The following is a 21,676-nucleotide window of genomic DNA, read 5'->3' as shown; positions in this document are numbered from 1 at the left end:
GTTTAATTTGCTTTTAGTAACGTTAGCTGAAATGCCACTATTCTCTTTAAAATGTTGCCATTGCCCATGCTACAGTAAATATGATATGGCTAAATGAATAAACAGTGTTATGTCTTCATGGTGCATGAATATGCTGATAATATGTGAACAAACAGAAACAGCTATCATAAGATGAGCAATATACAAACAAAACATAAGAGTACTTGAAAGTGCTTCAGATCCCTCATTTTGAGCCTCATATTATCTAGACATGGATGTTTAAGAAAGACTTTTCTTGCCATAATGTTTCCTACTAGTTAGACAATAAAGCATAGATAATATTGGAAAACTGTGATTTTCATTGATTCTAAATCTGAAGGTTTACCCAAATACTAGTTGCTTTTAGGAAGCTTACATTTTGCCACATTTTATCACTGAATATTCTAAAAAAAGAGGAAATTTCTCTGAATGGGGTTTTACAAAACTAATCATTTAATTCTTCCAAACCTGAAGCATAATGTTTGTTTATGTGTTGTTTTTAACCATAGTACAGTGTAAGATCCAAAAATGGCTGGCTTCCCCCCCCAAAAAAACCAAACAAACAAAAAAACACCACAACAGGGGAAGATCATGCATAGGATAAAAATTTTCAGTTTGGTTTTGTTTTGTTTGGTCTTTTTTTCCTCCATTTTGGATGCTATTCAATCTAACACATGCTAAGAATAATTTCTAGATTAACATGCTAAATCAATTTAGCACCCACTACTTTTTTTTTTTTTTTAAAGTAAAATGTAACTTCAGTACCACATTGATGCATGGCTCCACATACATTTACAAGTATTTCATATTTGCAGATATAGGATAGGCTCATTAGTTTGTTTAAGAATATTTATTATCTTTATTTATCATGAGCTCCTTTTACTAAGCTTTATACCATGGGTTGGTAAAGTAAATGCTCCAATGCTCATTCAATTCCTATAAGCATCGGAACGTTTACTTCATCGGCATACGGTAAGAAGCTTTACTGTGGCTTAGTAAAAGCCAGCACATATTCCCCCCCCCCCCTTTTTACAAAACCGCAATAGCAGTTTGTAGCGCAGGCCAGTGCACTGAATGCTATGCGTTGCCCCTGACACTCATAGAGTTCCTATGAGCGTCAGGAGCAGCGCATTCAGCATGCCAGCCTGCGCTAAAAACTGCTCTTGCAGTTTTGTAAAAAAAGGGGGGGGGGTTATTATTATTCAGCCCGCAGCTTCCAAATGCAGCTGAACTAAACCCAGATATTTAATGCCAGAGCATGTGCAGCTCCTGGCACTGAATATCTGGGTATGTGACTGACCTGGATTCCAGTGCCCGTTTAGCTTGGCACATAAAGCTAACTTCGTGCTTTTGCTTAGCCAGTTAGTAGACTGAATATCACTGCTAACGGGCTTAGAGGTCCTAAGGTTCAGTAAAAAGTGACCTTAGCATGCCCTTAGGTGGATCTTTCCTGAGCACAATAGGCCATTGTTTGTATTCCTTTATTGATTTCAGTGCCAACCACCATAGTAAGGTTGCAGGGGATTTTGGACTGAATGACAACACTTCGCTTATGCTTATTCTGTTTGTTCCAGACCTAAATCTCCCTGAAACTATTCATTTGGTTGGAACAACCTATGTCCCAGGAAGTTTGGAATCTCGGGATAGCGCTGAACACAACATTGTCCTTTAGGTCCCAGATTCAGGCATTGATTAAAAGTTCTTATTTTAAATTACGATTGTTAAGCAAGTTATAGCCGATGTTGACAACGCAAGATTTTAGAAAGGTTTTGTAGATTCTGACTTTTAAATTCCTTTGATTACTTCAACATTATACTGTATATTTGGGTTTACCTGGGACATGTGTACAAGCACTGCAGACTACATAGAACTCTGAAGTGCAATTATTGTTTGGTGTATCAAAATTTGAACATGTATCTCCGTTGTTCGCCTAGCAGGGATGGCTCTCAGTGGTGCAGAGGGTGAATTATAAGACTATTGTTGTTAGTACATTTGGGACTGTATTATCCATCTTCTTTATACATACAGAATGTGCTGCAGTACTATGTGCTGAACAGATCATTGTACTCATTGAATGCCTGTGCCCTGGTTGTGTCAAGTTTGAAGCAACTGCATTTAAAGCTCACAAGGACCGGGACCTTTTCTGTGGCTAGTCCCTTAAAGTGGAATAAACTACCCCTTCCAATGAAATCACTGCGAGATTTAATATAATTTAAAGTCACACTTGAACAGTACCTACTAAACTAAGGGGCTCCTTTTACGAAGGTGCGCCAGCGGCTTTATCACACGCACCAGATTAGCGCGCGCTAGCCGAAAATCTACCGCCTGCTCAAAAGGAGGAAGTAGCGGCTAGCGCATGCGGCAATTTAGCACGCGCTATTCCACGTGTTAAGGCCCTAGCGCACCTTCGTAAAAGGAGCCCTAAGTTTTTTGAACTGTTTGGAAATAATTAGTTTTTCTATAGTTGTTTTGATTGTCTTTTGTTTGTGCATCTATCTATGCTTTATTGTAACCTATCTTAGAAAAAGTCAGGACATAAATAACCATAGTTACCATAGTCATAGAAATGTTTTATTATTATTAATGACCATATACTAATGTTGAAGAAACCAAAAGAAACTCTGTGGTATGACGATGTTCCTTAATGGGCTTTATTTGAAAATGTCAAAGTTCCAAATGCAAGCAGTGTCTCACTTCTGGCTCACCACCTATTAGTGTTCCCATGTATTCACCATTATAGGACTCTCAGGGACCCCTGAAGAAGACTTTTTGTCGAAACACAGACCGTGTTGGGTCTTGCATCCCTAGTGGACTAGGTCCTTTAAGGCTTTTATGTGGATGATTTTATTTTATGTGGATGATTTTAGTGTACCTTTGGAACTTTGACATTTTCAAATAAAGTCCATTAAGGAACATCATCATTCCACAGAGTTTCTTTTGGTTTCTTCAGGATTTTCTTCTCTGTGGATATTTTTTTTGTTTTTTGCATATACTAATGTTGCCATTAGTGCGGCCATTTTGTAGGTAGTAAGGGCTCATGTAGTATCAATGCACCAATGGCATAGCCGTAAGGTGGACACTTTGGACTCAGGATTCCTCTAAAACTGCAGCACCAGATGAAGTGCAGGTAGGGATGCCCAAGTCCTGTTAGCTGAAGACATTCACTGGCTGAGTATTTGCCTGTGCTGCCTCAGCAGTGAAGCTAACCGGATGGTTCAGCCATGGATGCAGGCACTTTTGCACATGCTGAGATTTAAGCTCAGTTCTAAGCATGTGCAGAAGTGCCAGAATCTGTGGCTGAAGAACCTCATCAGTTTCCTCGCTACTTAGGTAGGATGGTCAGGGGCTTGGCCAATGAATCTCTTCTGTTGGAGGGGATTGGGGATTCCACCAGCAAAAGTATCAATAAGGAGGGAAGAAGCAAACGAGGGACTAGGGAGGACAAGGGAACAGAAGAGCTGAAAGGAAATGTTTGGCCTCCTCAGCCCATCCCGGGTCTCCCCAAAATTGGAATTCTGACTATGCTCCTGTTATGTGCTAATAAGTTAATTTGCAATAATATAGATGTACTAACTGGTTAGCACAAGAATGACCTCTCTGTCTCCAACATGCTCTATTAAAAACTATAGAAAAAATTATTAGTTTCTGATTAGCACACGTCAATTTGGAATTTACCACAGGATGTCTGAGGGCATTGCATAGTCAGTAGGCCTAACTCAGCCTAGTAAAAGTGCCCTTGACAGCATCCCACACAGGCGTCTAATAAATAAACTGAATTCTCTCAGTAGTGGCCCCAAATTGATGAATTGGGTCAGGAGCTGGTTGAGTGGAAGGCAACAGAGGGTAGTGGTCATTGGAGAATACTCTGAGAAAAAGGATGTTACAGTGGTGTGCCTCAAGGTTCGTTTTTTGGGTCTGTTCTTTTTAACATTTTTTATAAGCGATATTGCTGAATGGCTGACTGGTAAGATTTGCCTCTTTGCAGATGATACAAAAATCTGCAATATAGTAGACACCTCTGATGGGGTGCAAAACATGGGGAATAATCAAGTGAACCTTTTTTAAACCTAAGCTAACCAATTTCACCACATTCTCTGGCAACAAATTCCAGAGTTTAATTACACGTTGTGTGAAGAAATATTTTTGCAGCTTCATTTTAAATCTACTACTTAGCTTCATCACATGCCCCGTAGTCCTAGTATTTTTGGAAAGAGTGAACAAGTGATCCAAATCTACTCTTTCTATTCCCATCTCATCCCCAAGCTGAAGAGACCTAGTCACTTTAGCCTTTCCTCATAGGGAAGTTATCCCATTCACTTTATTTTTGTTGCCCTTCTCTGTACCTTTTCTAATTCAGCTATATCTTTTTTGAGATACTGCGACCAGAATTGCACAGTATTCAAGGTGTAGCCGTATCATCGTGCGATACAAGGGCATTATAACATTCTCATTTTTGTTTTCCATTCTTTTCCTGATAATTCCTAACATTCTATTTGCTTTCGTAGCCATCACCACACATTGAGTGTATCCTCAACAATGACACCTAGATCCTTTTCCTGGGCAGTGACTACTAACATAGAACCCAGCATCATGTAGCTATAGTCTGGGTTCCTCTGTCCTACATGTATCACTTTGCACTTGCTCACATTATTTGTCATCTGCCATTTTGACATCCAGTCTCACAAGATCCTCTTGCAATTTTTCACAATCCTCTTGCGATGTAACAACTTTGAACAACTTTGTGTCATCAATAAATTTAATTATCTCACTAGTTATTTCCATATCTAGATCACCGATAAATATGTTAAAAAGAAGCGGTCCTGGCACTGACCCATGGGGAACTCCACTATTTACTTCTCCATTCAGAAGGGCAGCTCCACTGCTATCGGGAGCTGCCCTAACTCTTCACTCGACTCCAGCCGCCACAAGGGAAGGAGTTGGCCAGGTGTGGGAGACCAACTCCGCCCCCCACAGCCCTTGCCGAGCCACTCTCCACAACTTTTTTCAAAAAAGAAAAACAAAACAAAACAGTCTCCTTCGGTAGGGCAATTCCCCAACTCTCCGCTCGGCTCACCACTTTCATTTCGGGTCCCTGCTACATCAGCTCTGTTCAGAGCCATATATACATATTCTTTCTCTTTTGATCCTCACCAGCGGGTGCCCCCTACTCCATCACGGGACTTTGCTACATTGGCCTCGTTTCAGAGCCTTCATTGCTCTGGGCATGCGATCCTGCTCCATCTCACTCAGATCCACCGTGCGTCAACCCTTTAAACCTATCATCACCTCATGGTGCTCCGCTGCTCGGTGTGCCACTGAAGGCACACTTCACGAAGCATCAGCAGGAAACGACAAGAGGAAACGACTATACACCCTACTACCTGATCAGCCTTACCTAATTACAAAAAAAAAAAATCACAATCAAATTAGCCAATAAGACTTATCCTCTGATTAGCTTTATCGTGACTCCAATAGCTGCTAAGTTTTATCTCTGATCTAGTATTCTACAAGGAACAAACAATTGTTAGTCCATTTTAAGCTTCTATCCTGATTCTAATAGATGCTAAGATTTATCCTGCAGGATCTAGGGATAGTCATAGGGATAGTCAGGGACCACTGCTCAAGAAATGGGCCTGATGAGCCGCCGCGGGAGCGGACCGCTGGGCGAGATGGACCTTTGGTCTGCCTCAGCGGAGGCAACTTCTTATGTTCTTATCTAGTACTCTACAGAGAACAACAAATGTTAAGTCTATCCTAAGCTTTTATCTTGATTCTAATAGGCGCTAAGTTTTATCTCTGATATAGTATTTTACAAGGGACAAACCACTGTTAAGTTATCTCTTAATAAGATTTTAACATCAATCAAATAAGACTCCAAGTTGTACCTCTGATCAAATTTAAGTCGTTATACAGGGAATCAACCAAGTGCTAAACTATCTACTACCAAGTATCCAACCAAAATTAACTAGGCGACTACTAAGCATCCAACCAAAATCATTTAGGCGACTAGTGTCACCTCTGCCTTTCACCCCCTTATAAATTTCCCCCAAATCTCACCATGAAGCCACTTCCTTGGCTCCTTCTTCTCTTATTCTGCTTATTTACCAACACTACTCTCTGCTTGAAACCTCTCCCTCTTCCCCAATTTACCCGACTCCACAACTGCCAGTAATACTTGCCCTGGCCTCAGAATCCCCGCGCTGGTTCGCACCAGAAATTACCCCTTAAAAAAAAACCCTAGGAGTTAATCACTCCTTTTTAAAGCCTGTTCCTCCTGCCAATCTACCCAACCTTGCCTCTGACTCTCCCACCCCTGTCGTGACACTCTATTGTAACGCCAGATCAGCTTGCAACAAGACCCAAATACTAAAGGACCTTCTTGGGGACTTCGATCATGGAGTCCTGTGTATCACAGAATCATGGATCAAAAAAGATGATTTATTCACACAAAACAAACTCTGCTCCCATGGTTACCATGGCCTCTTCTCCCCCAGATCTAACCAGAAAAGAGAAGGCCTGGCACTACTCTACAAATCATTCTTCAACGTTCAGCTCCTCAAAAAGGTTAGCCACATTTCATTAGAATATATGTTAGCTTCAGTCAATGACAAACTCCACCCTTACCCATTGGGTATCTTATTACTATACCGACCACCAACCCCCTGGAATAAATCCTCCAAACTCGTCCTTGAGACCATAACAAGTGCCTTCCTAAAATTCCATAGACTACTTTTCATTGGTGACATCAATCTCCACCTAGATGATAACACCAGCAAGGATGCAACCAAATTTAACAACTTCCTCACTTCTCTAGGTTTCCCCTCTCATACGTCCTCTCCAACCCACAAAAAAGGGCATACACTAGACATCATCAGTTTCCTTGACCTTACCGCACAAAAATTCCACCAAAGATGTTAGTTGGGAACATATCCCCTGGTCCGATCACTTCTTAGGTTCTTTCTGTCTCCCCATTTTCATGTCTCACCTTGGATCTATCACCTTCCGCAAAATAATTGCTTGCAAACTGTTCTGGACCCAATTTGTCAACCAGCTTCACTCGTGTTCTAAGCCTGTTGACCCAGAAACCAACTGGCACAACTGGGTAAACCTCTCTGCGACCACCTATTGTGCTCTTGCCCCTTTATCTACTAAATCTATCTCCTACTCCCGCAAGGCCCCTTGGTATCTTCCGTACAACAGAGAATTGAAGCAAAAATGTCGAACTCTAGAGCGTAAATGGAAAAAATCTAAATCCCCTGCGGACAGGCAGTCTTAGAGAGACAATATCAAGTTCTATAACACAGTACTAAATAAAAGCAAGGAAGAACTTCTATGGTGACAAAATCTCCATATCTAACAACCAGAGTAGCACATTGTTTAACATCTGGTGCTCCTTAACCTCTAAAAACGACTCCACCATTCCCTCCTTCCTCCCCATAAGCAGACGACCTAGCAAAATTCTTCAATGAAAAGATCACTACCATAAGAAGCTCCTTTCCACCAGCAGTCCCTTACAACTCCATGGTTCCCAGCGATTCTAACACTATCCCAGCCGACTCTAACCCTATCCCAGCTGACAGATCCTGGACTGTCTTTGAGCATATATCCGAATCCCAGATTTCTAAATTCTGCCTCAAACTGAAATCCTACAAATGTGCCCTGGACCCATTCCCTTCCTACCTATAAAATAAAATTCCCGCGCACCATACTTATAAACTCCGCTTTACTATCGGGCCTATTTTCTGCATTTATCATCATACCCTTGAATCCAGTATGAAAAGACTGGGTTCCTGACCCGTGAAATCAGCTGGGATCATGCTGTACATAAGTGACATCATCAGTCACATAAATGGGAGCTGATTTACCTGCGGCTGCCTCTGCCATAGTGAGCGAGCAGAGCAGCACGTCACAGTAAGTTACAAGAGTATTGGGAATGTTCATCTGTTTGAAGGAACATTCCCTGCCTTATTCATGTTCATTTTTTGCAGATAGCAGTCCGGAGCCCTGAAGCAGCTTGGGGGTGAAACGGCAGCTAACTGGACGTCGGCGAGGACTGGTGGGGATACAGTGATATCTTGAATGATAAAAGAACCCTGCCCTGCAGCTAAGTAGTTCATCTTCGGTTATTATCTTTTGACAACATTAGTTTAAAGACTATGTTATAATTGAGCAGTGTTAACAGGACAGGAGGGGGATCAGAGCCGGTAAGGAATTCTTCTCTTTCCAGTGCAGGAGCATAATTAAGCAGTGCACGGGGATCTGAGCTGAGGCTCTCCCCTTGATACAGTTTAAAATGCTTCAGTGAAGTGGAAGACATTTTCTAATCAATTTGTGACAGTTTGAAGTTGTTAACAGACGTATGAGAAGGGTATTGGACTAGACATATTGCCTTGATGCCATTATTGAAAAAGGCCGACTTTCTAACTATCGCCCCATAGCTAATATCCCTCTCCTGACCAAAATGCTAGAGGCCATTATATCTACCCAACTCTCATCTTACCTAGAGAGATTCTCCATTCCCTTACCTTACCAATACGGCTTCAGACCCAACTTCAACACCGAATCCCTACTGGCCTCATTAATCTCAAAGGTGCAACAACTACACTCCTGTAATAAGTTTGCTGTCCTATTACAATTCAATCTTTCTGCAGCTTTTGATGTCGTCCATCATAATATTCTAATTTATCAACTCTCCAAGATAGGCATTGGCTCCACAGTCTTAGAGTGGCTCTTGAAATTCTTACGATCCCGCTCCTACACTGTTAACACAAATGGTACCACGTCCTCTCCTTGGAAGCCAATTTGCGGAGTTCCGCAGGGATCACCTCTATCCCCTATTCTCTTCAATATCTATATGTCTTCCTTGAAGCTCTTTCATCTATCGCCCCTCGATACACTCTACACATATGCTGATGACATCCTTATCCTTCGAGAGACAGACTCGAACCTTACCAACCTCTCTGAGAACATAACAGCATGCATAATGAAACTCCAATCCTGGTCCCTCACAGTACAAATGACCCTCATTTGACACTGCCCTCTGGCTCCACACTGCACCTGAGTTCTCAAGCAAAGTTCTAGGCATCATTATCGACTCTTCTCTTTCTTTCAATGACCATCTTAACTTCTTGGTGAAGTCATGCTTTTTTAGCCTCCACATGCTGAGGAAAGTAAGATCCTGCTTCCAACAACAACATTTTGCCGTCCTTGTACAATCTATCATCATCTCCAGACTAGACTACTGTAACTCCATCTATTTAAGTCTAACCAAAAAAAGTCTTCAAAGACTTCAGTGGATTCAGAACACTACGGCCAAGATGATCTTCAAAAAAAGCAAATACGATCATGTTTCTCCACTCCTGTCCAAACTCCACTGGCTCCCAGTAATTTCCAGGGTTCATTTTAAATGTGCCTGCCTAGCTATTAAGATCTTACACGGCATCCTCCCTCCCCTAATTCCACTATCTTGGAGCTCCTTGAGTCCTGATTCCACCAGATCCACCCAAAAACTTAAACTATCCTTCCCCACGCTAAAAGGTATCTGCCACACAGGAAAATTAGGGAAATCTCTCTTCTTCAGAATCACTGAGCTTTGGAATAACCTTACTGTCCCACTACGGAATCTGTGCTCCCTCCATCTATTCCGAAAGCACCTGAAAACTAAGCTATTCACAAAAATGTAATGCTCTCTTCCCCATATACCCAACCTCCAACCCCATTATGCTGTACCTTCCTAACAATAAGCTCCTGTAAACTGCGCCGAGCTCCATAATTATGGAGAGGATGCGGTATATAAACTTAAGGTTTAGTTTAGTTTAGTTGAGAATATTGACCATTTAAACCCGCTCTCTGTTTTCTGTCTTTCAACCAGTTCTTAATCTATAATGGGACATTACCTCCTATCTCATGACTTTCTAATTTCCTCAAAAGTCTTTCATAAGGTACTTTGTCCAGTGCCTTTTGAAAATCCAAATGCATAATATCAACTGATTCACCTTTATCCACTTGTTCATTCACTCCTTCAAAGAAATACAGTAGATTGGTGAGAGATGATTTCCCTTGACTAAATCCATGTTGACTTTCTCTCTTTAATCCATACTTATGCATATGTTCTATCATTTTGTTCTTTATAATAGTCTCTACCATTTTGCCCAGCACTGATGTCAGACTCACCGGTCTTACTCAAGGAATTCTTGGTGAATGAATTCAACCAGTGCATCTCTGTTTTATCAACATTCAGTTTCAAGGAATGTCCTTGTGGATGTAATGAAATCTTGAACATAAGGGATAAGAAAGGTGATAGCCACATAAGTATAGAATATAATATTCAGGTGAGGTAGGGCTATACCAAAAGGAGAGAATGGGGGATAGGTAAGAAGCCTGCAGGATTCCGACCAGAACTCTGATATTGAATCTGAAAATTTTATACTATAGGTTCTACTTGAAAGAAGGCCTTTAATTATGATATGGCAGAATTGCTGGAGATATATTTTTAGTGTTTTGTTTTACTTCACAATATGGCTAGTACTAGATTTTGGATCTGGATTTTGCTCACATATTTCTCAATAGTACACAAGGAAATTGAGTTACATTCAGATACAGTAGGTATTTTTCTGCTCCTGAAAACTTACTATCCAATATTCAGCAGTATTTAGCTGGCGGGGAACGGCTAGGCCGGCTAAATACTGCTTAGCTGGCTATCTGAAATAGATGGGTATCTACTGCTGAACATCCTAGCCAGTGAATTGGCTCATGACCAGCTATGTTGTATGACATAGCCAGTCACCGCCAATATTCAATGGATGACCAGCTAAGTCTTGTGGCTGCCTTTAAACCTAGAAATTCAATGCTGGTGGTCAGATAAGGCCACAACATTGATTATCTGTGATTGCTGCTGACTGTGGGAGGTATCTGGGCTGCCTCCTGCCATCTGAATATTGTCTGCTTAGAGTCTAAGTTTGCACCTAAGGCAATGGAAGGTTAAGTGATATGCCCAAGATCTCAAGGAGAAACAGTGGGGATTTAAACCCTGATTTCTTGGCTCTAAATGCATCTTTAAAAAAGGATCGAGAGGTGAACATGCCCCTTAGTGCCAATGAAATGTTAGGATCAATATTAAGTACTAGATAACCAAATAAGAGAGGCTTTTTCCAGTGGCATAGTGAGGGAGGTTGGCACCTGGCATCGCTGTGCCATGCACCCCTCCCCCCACTTCCTCACTGAGCCATGCACCCCCACTCTTCCCTGTCACTTTAGTGCCCCACCCCCTGTGTACTTCTTGAAATGTTCGCCAGCACGAGCAGCATCCTCCAGCTGCTGCTCATACTTGCCTCAGCTCCCTTTTGATGTCACGTCCTGGTCTTGCAACCAGGAAGTGACACTAGAAGGGAGCAGAAGCTGACGTCAGCAGCAAGTGGAAGATGCTGCTCGCGCTGGCAAACATTTCAAGAGGTACATGAGAGGGGCAGACAGGAGGCAAGGTGCCAGTGCCCCTATGAAGATGGTGCCTGGGGTGGTCTGCCCCCCAAACACCCCTTTACTATGCAGTCCCCCCCCCCAAGTGAACGAGTATTGCCCAGGTCCCGACACATAAATGGGTAGTGCCACTGAATATCTTATCTAACCATCACAGCACCATCCAGTTAGTCTGAGGTGGTCTGGGGGGGGAGAAGTAAAGTCAGGGCACAGTCAGGAGTTACCTGGATGATGCCAATAGCTAGCAAAAAGGTTGTCCTTAGTTAACCAGTTAGCTATCCAGGTACTACTACTGAACTTTGGTGACATGCAAGTAACTTCTAGTGCCCTCCCCAACCCCATACCTAGATATTCAGTGCTGGTATCCTGATAGGAAACGGCACTGATTATCTGGTTCTAATTTAGTCAGCGGCAGGCAGTGTGTAAAGAAATGCTAACCATTGCTGACTTAACATTGCTCCCATACATTTTTAACAATGCAAGAAAAAAGGTAGATTTCAACAGCTAGACGAATTTGCTACTTTGGATAGTCGTTCAATTGTGAATGAGGTCAATAAGTATGTATACTTAAGCCTATAAAATGTTCACCTTTCTGCAAATGTAACACAACTTTCTTTTGCCATCACAGCTGAAGACTCCAAAATTATCATGACAAAGCTGGTACTCAACCGGAGGATACAAAGACTTTAAATAAAATATTACATATATATCATTATTTGTTTATAGGCTCAGGAAGGGAAAATTGCACTTTCAAGCTCATTATGGGAAAATGGTACTGTTTATGAAAGTTCTGATGGAAAACAATGGAAACAAAGGAAATGAAGTGAACTCTTGGAACGTCTTTGGTTTTGAACCTTTAGCTTTTAATTTTTTGGTAATAAAATTAACAATAATAAAAACAAATAACATACAGAGGATACAACACTATACCACAAAACAAGTGAGAAACACATCTGCTGAAGAATCATTGGCGTGATTACCAGTGGGGGTTCCAGAATTTTCTAAGGGAAGGCATTTATTATGAAAGGGGTCTCAGAACTGACAGCATACATGGGGAGCAGCACAGGAGGAAAACATTGGTAAGAGCAACATTTTGTAGCTACATAACCACTTACTGTAGCTTTTACTACCTAATGCAAGGAAATGAAGCTTGGAATAATAATAGAATATAATCAATATCAAAGGAAATTAACATCTTCTGCATTTCTATATCAAATTTCAACCAAGACCATGCTTTTCGTTGTGTATCAACTTTACTACCTTGGAGTTATAAGGAAAGGAGATAAAGATAAAACACTCTCCTCAAGTTCTGCCCTTTTTAGCAATTCCCAAACAAGGTTTATAAAATATCAGATTTCATGCATTTCTTAGGCTAACTATCCTGACAATTTTGGGGATTGACAGTAAGGCAAGACTTTAAAGGCTTCAAAGAAAAATCCATTATTGCCCTTGAAATGAAACAATGGATGGATTTACATAATGCCTCCAAGTATTAACTGAATTGAACTGAAGAAAGCTATTAACTATAGTATTAGAGCAAATGGTGATATTTACATTTGTAAACAGTGTTACTTCTTAAATGTTAACCCTGCTTTTCTGCATGGAAGGTATAATGAAGAACCTTATGCAAGAGAAATGTGACATCTGAAAAACATGAATACGTGACTGCATAATGTAAATCCAGCCAATGGTACAATATATTTCCTCTTTTTTTTCTGGTGCCCCCACCTCAAACATATTCTGGATCCACCACTGATCTCCTGTACTTGCATTGAGCTACATTTAATACACAACAGAAGTACCACAGAAGGACCACGTCACACATTTCTATTATACACCCAACCACTGCAAAGACTGGGCCCATTAACAAATTGAAAAGGAAACTAAAATTAAATAATTTAAAAAAAGCTGGCTGCTCTTACATCTAGTAAGCCAGTTACTGTGCAAATCCTGAGAAAGGGAGGAAGAACAAAAAGATGGAGAAAGTTGACACAAAAACACCCTGAAAATACACAATAAAAATAAAGAACCCACTTATTTAAGAGGAGGAAAAGAAAACAATTGGATTCAGGATCTGTACAGTGCTGACATGGAACTAACAAAAATGAGGGTAGGGAAAATCAAAGGCAAGACTTTGTTTAGAATAATTACCACGCTCATGAGTGATCACTGAGGAAGGGAGGACAGTACATTTAATTTGAAAGAAAAGAAAATGGGAAGAAAAGAAAAGGTTGAGATTTTGTTTTCTGTTAGCAGCAGATAAAAAACATATGCAGTAACAGTTCTGGCAAATTAGCTGTAAATTAAAAAAAGACAGATAAAAAACAAAACAGAACAGAATAAAATAAAACAAAAAACCTCAAAAGAAAAAAAGACAGATTAATATCCCAATCAAAGTGAGTTCATTTAATTACATGTAATCGATGAAAACTTGCTATCAAAAACTATATCTGCATGCAATTTTGAGACAATATTTACACCTCTCTTTTATCAAGCTAGAGGTTTTTAGCACGGGACAGCATGGTAAATGCTGTGACACTCATAGAATTCCTAGGAGCGTCGGAGCATTTATCTCACCAGCCACCAACCTCTAGTGCAGTTTGATAAAAGTAGGGGTTAATTATAAGGGATATAAATAAAAACAACCCCCTCAAAATATTTTAAAAAGTCATTTCAAATGTTATTAATATTATACAGCATACTACTGTCCTGAAGATTTAATAAATTGGTCTGAAATGCCTATGAAAAAGCAAGTCTAAATGCTTTTTCTTAGACAAAAAAAGCCCCTGAAAAATTCAAACCTGCCCTGTTATGACATCCAGAAAAAATTAGTATCTGAACCCTAGGTGTTGGAATGGGGGGGGGGGGCGCACAGGGGTCATGGCCTCCCCCCAAATTGCCAGTAGTACTGTAACAGGGCCCGATGGGAATCCTGTGCGGAAAGAAGCACCTCTTACAAGGCTGGGAACAGCATCTTGCTACCGGTCATCATGTCTGCTGGTCGGCTCTCTCTACCACATCTCGTCACCAACATCTCCTCCTCCCCCCCCTTGCCATGTGTCTACCTTAAATATCTTGTAATAACACAGCAAAGCACTGCTGCTGGCCCCGGCGTCTTCTCTCCACTGCGGCCTGCTCTCTCTGACAACTTTCTGTTTCTGCTAGGGCATGTAGCAGTGCGGCGCTGCACTTTTACAAGACATTTAAGGTACACATATGGTGGGAGAGGGAGGGAGGAGTAGATGTTGGTGACGGGACACAGCAGAGAGACCCGAGCAGCAGGTGTGCTGGCCGGTAGCAAGGTGCGTCTTCCACCGGAATGCCCTAGAAATAAGGCCGCACCCAAGTCATTTCAGATTCGGGGGAGGAGTAGAAGGTAGCGAGAGAGCATATAGGATTGGGGGAGAGGGAGTGGGGGAAAGGAGAAATGGACTCAATGAAGAAAGGAGGGAGAGATGTGAGGAATGGAGTAAGGGAGGGAGGGAAAGATGTTAGATTTGTGAGAGACAGGGAGAGATAGACGGGGATGATAGAGAGGGTAGGAGGACAGGGAGAGGTGGCAGAGGGGGCAGAAGGGGGACAGAGATGGATGGGAGAGATGGACATCAAGGAAGGCAGAGGGGGTCAGGGAGAGGGAGAGCTGGCAGAGGGGTGAAAAAGGTAGAAATGGATGTGGAGGGGCAAAATGGGGAGGGGGATAGATTTGGTGGAGAGGGCAAGATGGGGAAGGGAGAGATGGGCGACTCAGGATGAGCAGAGGAGGGATAGGAGAGATGGACATGGAAAGGCAGAGGGGATATGGATTGGAGGCAAGGAAGGGGGAGAGAGATGTCAAACTTGGGAGGAGGGAGTAGAAGGGCAGAAAGGATAGATGTTGGAGGGAAAGAGAGGAAGGAAATGGGTTACAAGTGTGGAGTAAATGACAAGGAGGGGAGATGCTAGAAATGGTGGATCCATGTGAGAGAGTTGTCAAGGAGATGAGTGAGCAGAATAATGAGTATACCAGAGTAGAAATGTGGTAATGGGAAGCAGATAAAAGGGAATAGGAGGATGAGAAATGTGAAAGCTAGATGAGAGGAGAAAGTTGATTAGATAAAAAGTGGAAAGGAATAAAGCTATGTTCCCTCTAAGCTGCATGGCCGCACATCTTTTGGTTGTAGGCTCCGCAGCCAGCACACCAGGACCTCTGGCCATACTCTGTGGCTGCCTGTGACTTTGTGAAGAAAGAAGTGCAGCTGGAAAGAAGGAGGAGGAGGCCTACTTGGATGTCTTAGAGCCAGCCAGAACATAGGTATGCATCCTTGGTAGGGGGCATGAATTTGGGACACATAAGGGAGGGAGGGAGAGAGGCGCATTGGGTAAGAGAAGGGAGGGAGAGGGGTGTGTTGTGACACAGGAGGGAGTGGCACATTGAGACACAGAAGGAAGGAAGGGAGCATGAACTTGGGACACAGGAAGGAAGGAAGGAAGGAAGGATGGGGTATGATATGGAATACAGAATGGAGAGAGGGAACGTATTGGGACACAGAAGTGAGAGAGAGGGGGTACAAGCTTGGGAAAAGGCTGGAAGGAAGGAAGGGAGGGAGCACAAACTTGGGACATAGGATGGATGGAGGGAGGGAGAGATGCTGAGGTGGGGGAGGGAATAAAAATGGAGAATTGTTGAGCATGGGTGTGAGTGAAAGGGAAAGAGATGGTGTACATGCAGAATGGAAGAAAAAAAGAGGAGAATTGTTGGGCATAGGCAGGGAGAGAATTGTTGGATATGGTGGTGGGAGAGGAGTGAGGTAGAGAGAGATAAGAGGGAGAAATGTCAGATATGGTGGTAGATAAGTAACAGTGGGGCAGATGGAAAAGGATGCAAGAGGGACAAATGTTGAATATGGTGGTGGAGGGAATGGAGGAAGAGATGTGGCATGGTGATGGAAAGAGGTGATTGAAGGAGAAATGTTGGTCGTGGGGTTGGTGGGCAGGGGCAAAAGATGCTGCACACTGTCCGGGAGATAAGAGGGAGAAATGTTGGATGTGGCAATAGAGGGAGTTGGAAAGATGCACCCAGAAACTCTCTCTGTCTCTCTTTCCCTACTCCCTTTGCAGCAAGGGAGGGAATGAGAGAGAGAGAGAGAGAGAGAGAGATAGTGGAGAATGAGAGAGAGGGATATGTTGCACATGGGAGTGGAGGAGAGAGGAAGAAATACTGTGCAGGGGTGGGGAGGAGAAAAAAGCATGCTTTGTGTAGTTTAATTTTGTGGTTTCCATTATGTATTGTTAATAGGATATATTGTGTGTATAAGAAAAATGAATGGAAGAAATGGCATTTACAATTAGTACTATTATGGGGGCAGGGTCTGAGAAGGAGCTTAGGTAGGTCTGGGGTGGGGTCTAGGGTGGAACTTTTGGGCTCCTTCCCAAACAAAAAAAAGTGTTCCACTGCTTATGATCTAAATAATGGGACACAATGGTCTCTGTGCCATGAAGAGAACTTTAAGCAGTTACATATGGTTGGCCAACATTTATGGCTAGTTAACCTTGGGATATGACTTTAGACAGGACATAAATTCAAATGAGAGGCCCTCAAGAAAAAGTCTGCTGAAGGCACCCCATGGTGGAGGGTGGGGAAAGAAGCAGTCACAGCATAGCAGTTATTTACTTTTTACAAAACTGTCATAACTCCACCCTTCAATTTTCTTTAATTAAATTACTTGAGGCCATCCAGTAGCTGGAGAAGCACTAAGGCCCAAATTCTATATATGGCATCCTATGTTGTGCACACAAATCAGTGTGCACAGTCGATTTGCACATGCAACTTAATTGCTTAACATGCCAATTGGCAATTATAGGTGGCAATTAACATGCTAATTGGCACTAATTAGAAGCTACACACACAACTTGGTAGGCGCATTCTATAAAGTGATGCACCTCACTTCTAGTGTGTAATATCAAAAAAGGGCATGGCCAGGGAAGAAGCATGGGCAGATCATGGACATTCCTAAAAGTTAGATGCAATGTGGCCACATCTGCACACAACTTAGATGCAGGCATTCAGGCCTAAATAACCTAAATGAATGCACTTAAGTGTAATGCTGCATAAAGACACTAACCCCCTCTTTTACTAAGGTATAGCGCAGGATTTTTTGCCAGTAGCGGTGGAAACTGCTCCGACGCTCATAAAACTCCTATGAGCGTTGGAGCAGTTACCGCCGTTAAAACCCCTCACTATGCCTTAGCAAAAGAGGGGGTAAGCGCAATTCTGTATATGCTGATCTGTGCTGATTTTCTGGGCACCATATATAGAATTTGGCGCTAAGTGCTTCATCTCCCATAGTGAGACTGATGTCTCATGTTAGCAGCAATTTTATTTCACCACTGTTGGCACAAGAGTTCTGTCCAGCAGCAGGGACAAAGACCTTTAAGCACTGCAGGGAAGGACTCAAATAACTTCATTAAAAGTAGCTGGTTGGATGTGGCATGGCAGTTTTTTAAAAAGTAAGTAGTGTTTGCTTTAATCTACCTTTACATCTGCAGTATTGGGTCACTGTGAGTCTTTCTTGACTGTGCCCCTAAATTGTGGGGGTTGCTTAGGCAGAATTTATGCCACTGACTTTAGTATGAGTCTGAAACAGTATTTCAGAGGGGCAGGTCTACTGCATTTTGACTTATTAGAGCACAGTTGAATTAACTTATTTACACATTAAAGGAACTGGAAAATAAGAAAAACAACTCAGTAAAACAAGTTTAGGCCACATGATACATGGAGGAACAAGAATAAATATGATTTGAAAAATGAAATAAATAAATAGTCAAGTTCATATCAACTGAATATAAAATAAAGAAACAAAACAAACAGATGCCAACTATAATAGCAAGGTAGACCATTGCAAATTAGGGAAAGTTAAGGCGAGGAAAAGGTAGATGAATGAGTTGCCTGGGGTAAATATTTGCTTTAATAGCAAGCAGTATTATTACAAAAAAAGACTAAAAGATTTCAGACAAGTACATTAACAGGATGACAGATCTCAGCTGGACAAAACAGAAATAAACACCAAATTGGTTCAAAATCAAAAAGTAGTGTGAAATCACCTTTTATGTGTTGAAAGACAAATTAAACAGAATGAATTGGAAACAGTATTTCAGAACAATGTATCTTTTGGCAACCTCTCAAGCTCTTATATTCTTTGAGTATTCAGCATCCTAAATTATTCAAATACAGTCAATTTGCCAAACAAATAATAATCATTTTTTTTGTATAAGCTAATTAAGGATTTATATAGGGCATAAGTAGACTGAACAACACAGCACTTTTCAACCCAAACAGATTTCCAAAATGGCTTAAAATGCTCGTCCTGTTTCACAGTTATCAGATGACTTTCTAAGAGGATATTTCCCATCATGTCATTGAATTCACTTATGATTGCTAGTTGTCCATTCTACTCTAATATAATTTTTATTAAACCATAAATGTGTTGTTGAATATATATATAAAAAAATCTATGATTGGCTTACAAAGCTCTTGGCTGATGTATTGTAGCGTCATACTGTGTACTGAATGCAAAGAAGAAAATTACAAAACGTCAGTGGCCCTTTTCATTAGGGTGGCAATACCTGATCCCTCTTCTGTCACCATGCCAAGGCCTTCTGCTTTGTTTTGTCGTTCAAATGCATTTAGATCAAGAATACTGGAATGAAAAATAGAAACAAAACAGAAGTCCTATTGCTATCTCAATTATTATTTTATTGGAGAAATACATATTGAACACATTCCCTGAAACACAAAAATACAAATGATTTGTTGTGGATTTTATAAATCTGCACATCTTTCTGACACCTTAGCAAATATTGAACATTTCCTAGATATGGAGAGAAGAGCTGATTATTAATTATGGGATATTCTTTAAAAGATTATAAGTGCAAATATAAAGTTAAGCCACCTATATAAGCCACATCCAGGTAAATGGATTTTTCATCACTTAAATGTATATACAAACATTGAAAAGTGGCCATTTGGGGGAGATTTCAGCTGCGTGCTTGTGAACTGAGACCCCTATTTAACCTTCCACACACTATGGGTTCCTTTAACTAAGGTGTGCTAGCGTTTTTAGTGCGCGCTAACCTCGTGCTACGCAGCTAAAACTAACGCCAGCTCAATGCTGGCGTTAGCATCTAGCGAGCATGGCATTGTAGCATGCGCTATTCCGTGCGCAGCTATAACGTAGCTTAGTAAAAGGAGCCCTTTGTATCCTCAACTGCATTTGCAAACAGAGAAAACAAGAGGAGTGTGTGGTGCAGTGGTTGGATCTACAGCCTCAGCACCCTGGGGTTGTGGGTTCAAACCCCGCGCTACTCCTTGTGACCCTGGGCAAGTCACTCAGTCCTCCATAGCCCCAGGTACATTAGCTAGATTGTGAGCCCACCGGGACAGAGAGGGAAAATGCTTGAGTACCTGATTGTAAAACCGCTTAGATAACCTTGATAGGCGGTATATAAAATCCTAATAAACTTGAAACTTAGTTAGGAACATGGTCAAGTCCAAGGCATCTGATGCACCAAGAGTGCAGGTGCATGACTCAGATCACCCATTTGCTTTGAGCGCACCTCTTGAAGCCATTGGGAGATCCCGAGTATGTGCAGCCCCCGAGTGTTAGGTAAGGTTGGGGTTTTTTTTAAAATTTACACGCTTGTTTTACTATTAATCATACAGTGTTCACTTTTAGATGTTATTTGTATATTGTTTTCATATCTTTCTCATACATTCTTGGACTCCTAAGGCAGGCTTTACAGCCAAAATACAGGTGGTGTCAAGTCATGTGAATGTTTGTTTTATATGGTTGCTATTAAAGTTCCTTTGGCTTGAAGACCTGGATTTCTCTGTTCTTTTATTTGGACCATTTATTGTAAACTGCCTTGAAGCTCACCAGGCCACATGAAAGATCCATCAAAAGTAATAAAGATTAAAGATAAAGAGCTGCAAAAAAAGTAAAGAAATACAGTTCTAGGTCAGTAACCACCCAGACAATTTCCATTGGACATTTCCCACCCACTAATTCCCATGGTTGCACATACTCTGGATCTCCCCCTAACCCTAACATTCAAGGACTGCACATACTCGGGGGTCTCCCCCTAACCCAGGGGCTACACATATTCGAAGTCTCCCCCTAGCCCTAACACTGGGGGCTGCACATACTGTACATCTGTTTGCTGGCTTTGCTATTCTAAGCAATAGAGCTGCTCTTTGACTCACGCTTTAAAGTTTCAAACTCACACTGAGGGTGCTCCTTATCTTAAAAATTTAGATTTGAGGTTTATATATTTTTGGTGGAGTCTAGGGAGTTAACTTTCCTGCAATGCCCTAGGGCACGCCCAACTTATATTTTGGTGCCTATAAAATCACACACATTGTAGAATTGATGCCTGCAAGTAGGCGTATTAACCCTGAATCTTGTGTTTCTGACAATTATCCTAAAGAGATTGACCCTTATAATAGTGATTGCTCTATTAGCCACTTCAATAATCCTGAACCTGACCCATCTTTGATTAGCCCTGAGCCATCTACCTCCTTACCGATTGGAGTGAGAGAAGCTGCTGTCACGCTTCATGATGAAGCAAGCTTTAAGTGGTGGCCCGAACAAGAAACCAGACAAGAGACAGATGTGAATGAAAGGGACCATGTTCATCAAGGACACTTTAGAGATGACATCCCAACAAAACAAGATAGGGAAAGAAATGAAATGACACAAACCCAGGCACATGACAGAATCTGTGTAGGAGAGCTGATACAGGATAAGAAAGGGAATACTCACATTTTGATTACCAAATCAGATTACACGAGCATTTAGACTCAGCACAGTTTTTAATTACTTTGGACACATCTGAGGTTGAATACCGTAGTTCTGAGAGACTGACTTTGGAAGACTCTATTAAGCATCCTCTAGAGTTTGTACCCACCGAATTACACCCGTTATCACATTCTGCCATGCTCAATGATGACCTGCAACCGGATGCTGTTCCAGTTGCCCAAGTTCCACTAACCCCTACTGATGTCCTGACAAAATCTCCGTTCCAAACCACCCCAGTGTGGGTCTCCGTTGATGCATTGCAAGCCGCTCTCATCCCAGCTATTCTTGTTTCACCTGTTCCCACTGATATCCCAATACCAACTCCGACCCAACCCACTCCACCACAGGTG

General features: G+C 41.7%; 1 protein-coding gene across 1 annotated transcript in view; it reads right to left on the bottom strand.

Annotated features, from left to right (window-relative positions):
• Positions 1-21,676, bottom strand: part of RYR2 (ryanodine receptor 2) — a 1,389,277-nt gene that overhangs the window by 219,137 nt on the left and 1,148,464 nt on the right. Inside the window, 1 exon segment of the mRNA XM_033937646.1 lies at positions 19,096-19,169. Coding sequence (XP_033793537.1) covers positions 19,096-19,169 — 74 coding nt within the window.

This window comes from Geotrypetes seraphini, chromosome 3, assembly GCF_902459505.1.
Source record: "Geotrypetes seraphini chromosome 3, aGeoSer1.1, whole genome shotgun sequence".
NCBI lineage: Eukaryota > Metazoa > Chordata > Amphibia > Gymnophiona > Dermophiidae > Geotrypetes > Geotrypetes seraphini.
This window is presented reverse-complemented; position numbering and strand designations above follow the sequence as displayed.